The following is an 11,306-nucleotide window of genomic DNA, read 5'->3' as shown; positions in this document are numbered from 1 at the left end:
GAGCTTGCAGTGAGCCGAGATCGCACCACTGCACTCCAGCCTGGGCAACAGAGCAAGACTCCATCTCAAAAAAAAAAAAGATAAGCAGATTTAAACACCAGTAGGACAGATGTTTTTTAATGGTTTGATCTGCAGGCCAATTTTTATTTTTACTGTTGATTTTTGAGATAAGGTCTTGCTCTGTCACCCAGGCTGGAATGCAGTAGCGTACATAGCTCACTGTAGGCTCAACCCCCCAGGCTCAAGCAATTCTTCCACCTCAGCCTCCCCAGTAGCTGGGACCACAGGCGGGTACCACTACACTCAGCTAATTTTTTTTATTATTTGTAGAGATGGAGTCTCGCTATGTTACCCAGGCTGGTCTCAAACTCCTGGGCTCAAGCAACCTGTCCACCTTGGCCTCTGAAAGTGCCGGGACTGCAGGCGTGAGCCACCACGCCCAGCCTGAGATGTGTTATTCTGTGTGGATTGTGGATTCAGCCTTTCTGTTCTGGTTGATGCTATTTCATCATCTCAACTTCCTCTTCCACTCAAGCCCCTGTAACAAATTGAGACTGTCCAGTTCTATGGTGACAGGAAGAAACTGCTCTCCAATAGCGAATGTAGTTACTATCCGTAATCTATTACTCAGTAATCACCTTCAGATAAACGCACAGATGATCTGCTGTGAAGTCTCTCAACGATGTGTGAACCAAGGGAATCGAGGCACTGATGCCTCCCGGTGTGAGCAGGAACTACAAGGACAGGGCAGTCCTTCTGGAAGGTGGCATGCTGCTGCCTCATGGATGACACCAGTAACCTCCAATCTCGCCCACAGTAGGCATTACTGGGCAGAAAGGATACCAGGCTAACCATTGTGTTCAGTTACTCATGCATTTGCAGATGTGCTGTCACTTTAGTCAGTGCTACTGAGAAAGAGCCTAATGAACAGGGTTTTATTTTCTTGTGTTCCTTTTGAAGGGACGTCATCCATGCCCATGTGTGATATTACCAGGAACTTACCATTTGCCCTGGGCCTTCTCTTTGCACTCTTGAACTCAGACATCTGTTGAGATTCCCCAACCAGAAATGAAGACATGTCTGAAAGGCAGTGACAGGACGAGATTTCTCATCCCCACACTCTGGTGCTCCCCGTCAGGTGTGTCCAGGCTGCCATGTCATTATCAGTGGGCACCTGGCCCCTACCAGGGCCTGGGCCTTCTCCACCCTGGTATCCAGGTGTCTCAGTGAATGTCTGGATCTTTAAACAAATTGATTGTGAAGGAGACTAACTTTTGCTAATAAACAAGGTGAATGAAGGAAGCATGCTAATTTGATTGGTGGCTATCTTTTCTCTCTCAGGAAGTGCTCTCCGGCGTGGTGGTCATATCGAGTAAGGATTCAGTCCAACATCAGGGAGTGTCTTTGACCATGGAAGGAACTGTAAACCTCCAGCTCAGTGCCAAAAGTGTGGGTGTGTTTGAAGCTTTTTATAATTCTGTTAAGGTAAGAAAGAATGCTTAGATTGCAAGTTTTTAGTTTAATATTGAAATGTTGGGCTGGGCGCAGTGGCTCAGGGCCAGGTGCAGTGGCTCAGGCCTGTAATCCCAGTAATTTGGGAGGCCAAGGCGGGAGGATTGCTTGAGCCCAGTTTGAGAGTAGTCTGGGCAATATAGCAAGACCCCATCTCTCTAAAAACTTTAAAAATTAGCTGGGTGTGGTGGTGCGTGCCTGTAGTCCCAGCTACTCAGGAGGCTGAGGCGGGAGGATCCCTTGAGCCCAGGAGTTCAAGGCTGCAGTGAGCTATGATCACGGCACTCTACTCCAGCCTCAGCAACGGAGCAACACACCGTGTCTCTTAAAAAAGACATGTTTTTGGTGGGTTTCACTTGCTGTGTGCCTTTATTGTTATCTGTTGTTATTTTGCAAGGGATGGTGGTAGTTATACTTCTGATATTTACTTAACAACCTGCAAAAATGGAGATACTTTGTTTCTGAGTATATCCTGTTATTGAAAGTCTGCTTATATTCCCATTTGATAAATAGGATTAGGAGAACTATAAATGTATTAATTTCAGCCATTAAAAAGATCACAGCCAGGCATGGTGGCTCATGCCTGTAATCCCAGCACTTTGGAAGGCCGAGGCAGACAGATCACCTGAGGTCAGGAGTTCAAGACCAGCCTGGCTAACATGGTGAAATACCATTTCTACTAAAAATACAAAAAATTTGCCAGGCATGGTGGCGTGTGCCTGTAATCCTAGCTACTTGGGAGGCTGACGCAGGAGAATCGCTTGAACCCAGGAGGCGGAGGTTGCAGTGAGCTGAGATGGCACCATTGCACTCCAGCTGGGGCAATCGGAGAGAAACTCCATCTCCAAAAAAAAAAAAAAACAAAAAAATCACAGCTCGTCTCAGAAGCTGTGCCTGTGGCTTACGTTACATGCCTTCCAAAATCAAAACTGTTATTTTATTAGCTGTGTCTATGCTACTGTTGATTGGACACTAAGGTAAGATGAAAATAGAGTAAGTAACTGTTCTTTTTGTCATTTAGGGTAGAGTTTTGTGTTCCAGAATGTAAACTCTTTCTCTATTCTTACAGTTTCCTTTTCCTGAAGGACATGTTAACTCTTTAAATTTTGCGGGGAGAAGAGTGAAGATAGAGAAAGGTGCATTCAGAGTGTTCAGATTTAGGGGCTTCCTGTGTTTTCTACAATTTTATTTTAATCCATTAGTACTTAAGAGATTCACTTCCTAAGTCATGGGTCTTCTCAGAGCCACTGATGTTAAACTATAAATGCTTAAAAAGCATGAATACCTGCCTTGAAGGCAGGTTCCAAATATTAGTACCCTCTTGCTTCTCCTTGGAGGCCCAGCTGAGGAGGTCTGTGTAGGCCTCAGGGCTGGAGGAAAGGCCTGCTCTCCCCACGCGGCTGCAGCAGGAAGGCTCCGAGGAAGCTGGTGGGCTGTCAGGAGCAGAGGCAGTGCTGCCCGGAAGAGCCCGGGGCTGGGTGAGGGGGAGCCGTGGGTTCACAGGTCAGCCCTGTTAGCCAGGCAGCCTCACTGTGCTGGGTCTGCTTCTTGATCCGAAGATCGGGGTTGTTAAAACAGTTAAATGAGATACTTGGGGAGGAGAGAGGGATGTATCAGTTCAGTTCCCATGTGTATCAAGCACCTGTGTGTCTCATGTTGTAAATCAATCATTATTGTGCCAGAGTCTTAAAAAACAGAGCCAAGTCGCTGTTCATCTCCAGACCCAGCACAGAGCTGCCCAAGACAGCAGGATGGTAGCCTCCAGCGGGTCAGGGTGCTGTGTCTTTCAGAAGGTTATTAGTAGACACCGTAATTGGAAAGGACATCTCCAAGGGCATGCTGATGGACTGAACTGATTTTGGTTTACAGCCTATCCAGATTATCAACAGCACCATAGAAATGGTGAAGCCAGGGAAGTTTCCCAGCGGCAAAACAGAAATCCCGTTTGAATTTCCTCTGCACGCGAAGGGTAACAAAGTTCTGTATGAGACGTATCATGGCGTGTTTGTCAACATTCAGGTGAGAGCTTCCTAGTCCCACGCGCCTGACTTCACAAATTTTCTTCTGAAAAACGGTGTGGCCTTTCCTTCACTCAGTGTTAGTAGACGGGCCCAAGAATTTAATACTGTGTTTATTGCCGAGACCGCTCATGTGTGTTCTACGTTAATTTCTCATTTTTCTCTGATAAATACATTTTATGTATGGCCGTTATTTTTGATGGGAGCCTCAAAGCACTCGTGCTCTAACTTCTTTTTCCTCTGTTTCTTTTGGGCTCTTTTCAGGCCACATTGACATTGTAAGGGTTGCTTTTATTGTCTGGTAACAGATATGCCCCAACTTCTTTCTGGCACTAGCATTAACTTGTCTATTCTATACTTATAAGTATCTCTTTGTTTAACACCCAAAGGCTACTACTTTGACATAGGCTGATATTCTTGATTGAACAAACCTTGTCAATGAGAGGAAGTGGGTTCATGACTTCCTGTCTACCTCTGCTGGTTAAGGGCGTCTTTCACAGTCTGCTATTGTTGTCTGAGGAGCAGTGTGGAGTCCACGCGGGGTGAGAGAGCCTTTCCTTTATTCGGCAGAAAGAAAGATACTTTTGTGATAGCAGCCTCGCAGCACTTCCCTTGCTGGATGAGACAAAACTCTTCAGTCTTATATGCAACAGGGATGAAAGTCAGGAATTTTTTTGATTTATTAAGTTTTGGTCAATAATTTGGCCTTAGTAGATACATTCTCCTGCTGAAAATAATAGAACCTTTAAAATAAAGGCCAGGTGCGGTGGCTCAAGCCTGTAATCCCGGCACTTTGGGAGGCCGAGACGGGCGGATCACGAGGTCAGGAGATCGAGACCATCCTGGCTAACCCGGTGAAACCCCATCTCTACTAAAAAATACAAAAACTAGCCGGGCGAGGTGGCGGGCGCCTGTAGTCCCAGCTACTCAGGAGGCTGAGGCAGGAGAATGGCGTGAACCCGGGAGGCGGAGCTTGCAGTGAGCGGAGATCCGGCCACTGCACTCCAGCCTGGGCGACAGAGCGAGACTCCGTCTCAAAAAAAAAATAAAAAAATAATTAAAAAAATAAAAGCACCTCAAACCCCTGTGAATGTTTAAAGATTCATCTGTATGTGAGTTTTATGAATTGCCTAAGATATCTGTTCAGAAGAAACACATGTAGTGTGATGTACATCTTTCCGTGAAGAAAAAAAGTGTTCCTAGTCCTTTATTGTTAGCACCAAAGGCTTTGGACAACCCCAAGGAAGCAACAGTGATGACTGTAGTACCTGGATTCAGAGGAAGCTGCTGACGTAGCCATACAAATACCAGTTGCTGGCGTGTGGGCGGGAGTCTTCTGATCAGCTTTCTAGGTTGGGACTCTTTCCACCATGAAAGAAACTGAATGAAAAATGCCTTTTTGGCAATACTGAAGATATCTTGAACATTTCATTTTGAAAATTATTTTTATTATCTACCCAGAATCAGTATCGACTTGCTTTATCCGCACGATAGTTCTTTAATGTGGTTTATTTAAAAATACAAGAATATGTTCATTAGAAACTGGAATAAGATCACGTTTTCAGTGACCATATTTGTTAACTCCTGCGTTTAGCAAGACTTACCGAAAGCAGGTGAATTTGTTTAAAGTCAAATTGGAGACCCCATCCTTTTCCACATATTGCCAAGACAGATGTTCAGATACACATAGAAAATGTGTGCTGGCCAGGCACAGTGGCTCACGCTTGTCATCCCAGCACTTTGGGAGGCCACGGCAGGAGGACTGCTTGAACTCAGGAGTTCAAGACCAGCCTGGGCAACAAAGCAAGATCTCGTCTCTACAAAACAAAACAAAACAAAAAACTTGTGTGCTTGTGTTCTTGCAGAGCTGTGTGTAAATTGGAGGCTACTTAAAATATATAGGAGAGTTAACAGGTGGTTAGTTCCTTAGTAAAGGGAATAATTGCCCCTACCCTCATCTTTTCATCATCAGATTTTACCATTTGAGGGTTAACCTCAGAGTACTACAATTTGGAATTCAGTACCTCCCCAACTATCTCACAGATTTCTAACAATGAAGAGATTTCTTAGCTTAACCTCTGATTCCCATGAGCTTATCACACTTATCGTCATTCAGCACTTAATAGTATTTTACCATCTTTGTTCACCTGTATTTTTTTCTAAATCATTTTAAAGTTAGTTTCAGACTCTTGATACTTCATCTCAAAATACCTCATTGCGCATCTCCAAAAACTAAGGACATTCATCTCTGTAATTACAGTTAACGTTTGTACACCTATCAGAATTAGTAAAAATTCTCAAGTATTGATTAATTCTTGATTCATATCGAAATTTGTCTTTGCTTATTTTGAGAAAATAAACTTAAGAAAAACTAAGATTATGATTTTTTAAAATCTGTCTTCATCCATTCATTCATTCATGCCATTATTTGGCAGGTCTTTTTCTTACAGTTTTATAGTAGAGCAGGTGCTGCCCAGAAAGGGCAGCGGCTTCTGTGGTCACACGGGCCAGCCTCAGCCTGCGGGTCCAGACCAGCACTCCTCGGACCACACTGCGTACTGCGCTTACTTTAAAGGTTAGCATAGGCACATTTCTTTGGATAGAAACTTCTGTTGCTAAACCCTAATATCATCTTTCTTAAATTATATGCCAAGAAAGTTTTCATTTATACATTAAATTGTGTTGTAACAATGTAAAATGGTAAAAATCATAAAGCAAAATAAAGGATTTAAAAGATAGACATGCTTGGTGAAGTGGCATGCACCTGTAAACCCAGCCACTTGGGAGACTGAGGTGGGAAAATCACTTGAGCCCAGAAGTTCAAGTCCAGCCTGGGCAACATAGCAATACCTCATCTCTTAAGAAAAAAAATTTTCAATTGAAAAAAAAAAATATATATATATATATATATGTGCACATATACACACACACACACACACATATATATGTATATGTATAAAACGCAAGTATTATATTCCTGACTTCCAGAGGCTTGGTTTGCTTGTCATTTTTTAGATCAAGGGCTTGACATTCTTCTCAGTCATGTTGCGTTCATTTTTGTCTTTGTTATTGGATACTTCATACAATCATCAGTCTTCCGGAGTTGTCCTTTGTGCAACTACTACTTCTTTTTACAATAATTTAAATCGTAGGCAAGTTTTATTAGGCTTGTTCTACTCTTGTAACTGTGCTAGCAAGAGTTCATACTATAACATAAAATATGTCTGCTGAAATTGTATATTCAGCACTAATTTATAGAGATCCTAGTCAAAGTTACAAATTCCTTTTATAGGGGTCTACTTTAAAACTGTGGACAGGGCTGGGCACAGTGGCTCACGCTTGTAATCCCAGCAGTTTGGGAGGCCGAGGTGGGCAGATCACCTAAGGTCAGGAGTTCAAGACCAGCCTGGCCAACATGGTGAAACCCCGTCTCTACTAAAAATACAAAAATTAGGCCAGGCGCGGTGGCTCACACCTGTAATCCCAGCACTTTGGGAGGCCAAGGCATGTGGATCACCTGAGGTCAGGAGTTCAAGACCAGCCTGACCAACATGGTGAAACCCCGTCTCTACTAAAATACAAAAATTAGCCAGGCATGGTGATGGGTGCCTGTAATCTCAGCTACTCAGGACGCTGAGACAGGAGAATTGCTTGAACTCGGGAGGTGGAGGTTGCAGTGAAATGAGATCACTCCACCACACTTCAGCCTGGGCGACAGAGTGAGACTCCATCTTACAAAGATAATATATATGTTGTATATATATTCTATATAAAGATCCTTGCAGACAAGGGATGATTCTTTTAAACAATGTTTTACTCTCCCAGTAGTACCTTAAATATATGGTAACTTCTTATTTCATGTGGACAGGTTGTTCATACAAATATAGCTTTTTGGAAGATTCAGTTATGCATAGAGTCCCAGTTATGAAAATTATTTTTGGCATAATTCTAAAGTTTTTCCTGGATGATTAAAACCACAGCTAACTTTATTAAACATGGATTATGTGATTTTTTTTTTTAAGACTGGCATTACAACAGTGATCTTGCTATAGAATTACATTTTTAAACATTTTCTCAGCTCACGGACAGTGATTTGAAGCAACAGTCCCCATTCAAAGCCTGCTCAATACCAGCTCTGCAGTGGGCTCCCCTTGGGGGAATAGAGCCCACCTTGCAGTAGGCACCTTGGTAGCAACCAGCTCAGAAAACTAACCTAGGGACAGCAGAGAAATGGAACGCGGCTCTGCCACATTAAAAAAGCAAGTGTGCAAGCGCGATGCTACATTTTTTCCAACCCACTTTTTCTTTGAGGTGCAGGCTACATCTGAGTGTTGGCAGGTGGAGAGAGAACTCAGAGAGGTTTCAGTAAATAAGATTAGCCATGAGTTGACCCTGTGGAAGTTGGTTGATGGATGTGTGGGTTACCGCATATTCAGTAAACTAGAAGCTCCCTGAGGACCAGGTGTGACCTTGAGCTTGGCTCTGGTGCCCAGGGCAGTGCTCTGCACTCAGAGTGGGTGCCCAGCAAGGAAGGGTTGTGACATGCTGGGTACTATCCCGGGGTTGCAGTCCTTACTGCATGGATTTTCTAATCCCACTTACAAAGTAGCTGCTGTGTTCCAGGCGTTGCTGTCTGCCAGCCCTGTGCTAAGTGCTTGTCACACATGATCTCACTGGAGTCTCGCTGCGGGTGGGTATTGAGAGCCCATTCTACAGAAGGGAAGCCGAAGCTCAGACTAGTTGTGTATCTGTCTGGGCTTGCACGATAAGGCAGACAATGGGATCTGGTCCAGCCTCTGCTCCTCAGCGCCCTGCCCTTTCTGTCCCGCCAGCCTGCTCCTGCTACGGGTGGGACCGTGCACCTGTTTGCCAGTGGGTCCAACTGCAGGACGGCTGTGCAAACAGATTGAACAATAACCTTAAAGTGGTTCATTTTAAAAATAGAAATGCCTTTATTTTGAACATTATCCTATTATGTATGTTAATTTTCTATAAGACACTGATTGTACAACATTTCTCTAAAATATGTTGACTGACTTGTCTCTTTGAATATAATTCCGAGATGAAAGCAGATCCCACTAAAATGACCTTTTTCCTCCAACTCTCCCTTTAGTACACACTGCGCTGCGACATGAGGCGGTCTCTGTTGGCCAAGGACTTGACAAAGACCTGTGAATTTATCGTGCACTCCGCTGTAAGCTTCACTCGGGGGCTCTGGTGCTTGATGATAGGAATCTCCCGGGGGGCCTAAGATTTTACCCTATTTATAAGCTAATAATTTAGCCTCTTGCTGTTTCATGGGTGCTGGCAGAAGACAAGAGACTCCTGGGTCAGAGGCAGTCAGTGGCATGAGCATCACGTGTGCATCATTGTCCTTGGCCCGGAGTCCCCCAGCTGAGGCCGCGGGCCAGAGGGACTCCACATCAGCACATCGGGCAGGACCCTTCCTCCCCCAGCTCTCTGGGTGGTAGAGTGGCCCTTTGCATCCCAGCCCCTGGATAAAAGATGCCAGGCAGGCTCTCATGAAGCTCGGCTGTATCGATAGATTCTGAAATTATGTAACGTGGAGGTGATCACGGTTAACTGCTGTTTTGGTAACATTTATAATTATTTTATAGGTATGATTCTTCAGGTAGACAGCTCTATAGCTCAGAGGCTAATAGCAACCTGATGCTCAGCCTCCCAGCTCTACCACTGAGCTGAGCAGGTCACTGAGCTCTCTGCCCCACTTTCCTTGTCTATGAAGTGGGACCATTTGGGAGGTGTGAAGAGCCCTTTAGAGGGTCACTGTGCTGAGAGGTTTCAAATAAGTACTTGCCAATAACACTGCTCTGTTCCTTAGATCTGATTTTAAAATTCCAAATCTGAAAGGCACGTTGGAGATTAAGACATCCCTCCCCTCATTTTACACATGGGGAAACTGAGTTTCAGCGAGATGGGGAAATTTGACAGAACTGTGTCCGGGACCCAGGCATGCTCCTCTTAGTCCCCCGTGCTTCCTGCATCGCCAGGCTGCCGTTGGTTCATTTTGGAAAGGGACAAGCTGTTTGGCCTGCAGAACTCTTGGCCTTCACCTACTGATTTCGGTTTCACCTCTCATTTTAGCCTCAGAAGGGGAAATTTACTCCCAGTCCCGTGGACTTCACAGTTACACCTGAAACCTTGCAGAACGTCAAAGAGGTAAGACGGCCTGCGCAGACGAATGCTGTGGGCATCTTCCCAGCAGCCAGACCCCACGGACTGGCTGTTGCCGGGGTGGTCTTTATTTGGAAATCACGTCACAGCCAGCAGAGATTCCTGATTATTTGTACCCAAATTACTCAGTATTTTCAATTTGATATCCTTTTTAAGCTCCGAAAAGCAGTTTAAAAGAAGACTGCTTTTTGAAGAGTTTCTCAGGGAGGGGTATGTGTCAATTCATTTCACCGTTTTCCTTCAGTTGTACTGCGTCACAGGCCCCCAGGATCCCCCGCTGCCCGTGACACAGCCATGTCCCTGCGCCGGCCCCCTGGCGTCTTGTCATCCTCCACAGAGGTTTAGTTTGCAGTTTCTTCCCCTAGCACTCCCACCTGACAGAGGCCGGGCAGCACCTGCTTTTGAAAGATTCCGCAGTGCCTCCGTGGTGGACGCCTCACGGCCGGGGCAGGTACAGTGAGGACACAGACGCCTGGGCAGTGCTGGCCCAGTCCTCCCACCTCCTGCGTCAGGACAGGGCTGTCTGGCTCTCAGTGGCAGCCCCTAGTGGAGCCTCAGCTGGTCACTCGAGCTGCGCGGTGAACTTGGGCCTGTTCAAAACTCTGCCTGGCCCCGGCCTCCCTGATCTTGCCCTCTCGTCCACTGCCATGCATTTCCCCTAGACAGTGAAGTCCTGTAGTTCTTCCTGGATGGAACTCTTCATCCTTCCTCTAATTCTTTATTCTGCTGTCTGGACCACGGTGACTAGGATCAAGTTAACTATAAGCTGGGAGGCCTGGGCCCTGGGAGATCATCGGCCTTGTCCCTCAGAGGCTGGACGTGTGTCGTGGGGAGCCTTTCAGACAGGTGAGGGAGGAAAGGCCACTCTCTGTCTGTTCTGCACGTCTCCCTTCTCCGGGTTCTGAGGGCATGCGACCCCAGTGGGCCACTCAGACTCCCGCCTCCCACCCCTCTGCAGCCTGTCTGTGGAAGCGCTGACCTCAGCAGTAATGTGATTCATTTCTGGACACCGTTTCTTCTTCAGGATAGCTGCTGCTGCCATTACGGATGCAGGGGCCTTTCATCTCCGTTTCCTGTATTGATTCTGTTTCTCAGGGGTTGGTTCTGCTTGTCGAGTGCGTGTGTCTTTTTCTTGCTTTTGTTTTCCTTAAATGTGTATTGATCCTTGGTTGTCAGTTTACATTTATGAAAGAGGATCTGATGTGTGTGGTGTTACTGAAGAGGCTGTATCCTTAGCCCCAGTGACAACTTGTTCTCCTGGTCCTCAGCACACACTCGTCAGAGGTGCTCTGCCCTGGGTGTGGCACGTGGCGGGGGTATTTGTGGGCAGCTTGTCTCCTGAGTCCAGAGGCTCGCTGTCTGCACTGTGGCCGTGAATGACACGGGACACTTGTCCTACCTTGCCCCGAGTCTGCTTTTCCAGGTGGGAGATCCCCTTTGCGGGAAGCTGTGGTGCCAGCCTGTGGCAGCTTCCCCGGTCTGGCGAGCTCACCTGTGATACCCGCCTACTGCCCTTCTCAGGCCCCCGCCTGATGGCAGGCTGACCACACGTCCCCTGAGCGTACCCGCTCTCACCGGGCC

General features: G+C 46.1%; 1 protein-coding gene across 4 annotated transcripts in view; it reads left to right on the top strand.

Moving 5' to 3' along the window:
- Positions 1 to 11,306, top strand: part of DSCR3 (Down syndrome critical region 3) — a 45,531-nt gene that overhangs the window by 27,620 nt on the left and 6,605 nt on the right. For 2 of the 4 annotated variants that reach the window (XM_011954001.1, XM_011954002.1), the window contains exons 2-5: positions 1,342 to 1,485; positions 3,382 to 3,531; positions 8,644 to 8,724; positions 9,636 to 9,710. In XM_011954001.1, coding sequence (XP_011809391.1) covers positions 1,342 to 1,485; positions 3,382 to 3,531; positions 8,644 to 8,724; positions 9,636 to 9,710 — 450 coding nt within the window. The remainder of the gene's footprint in view (positions 1 to 1,341; positions 1,486 to 3,381; positions 3,532 to 8,643; positions 8,725 to 9,635; positions 9,711 to 11,306) is intronic. The other 2 variants (XM_011954005.1, XM_011954004.1) reach the window with 2 other exon arrangements.

The sequence above is a fragment of the Colobus angolensis genome, unplaced genomic scaffold (genome assembly GCF_000951035.1).
Source record: "Colobus angolensis palliatus isolate OR3802 unplaced genomic scaffold, Cang.pa_1.0 Scaffold38, whole genome shotgun sequence".
Taxonomy (NCBI): domain Eukaryota; kingdom Metazoa; phylum Chordata; class Mammalia; order Primates; family Cercopithecidae; genus Colobus; species Colobus angolensis.
The sequence above is the reverse complement of the archived record's forward strand: the minus strand, read 5'-3'. Positions and strand labels throughout refer to the sequence as shown.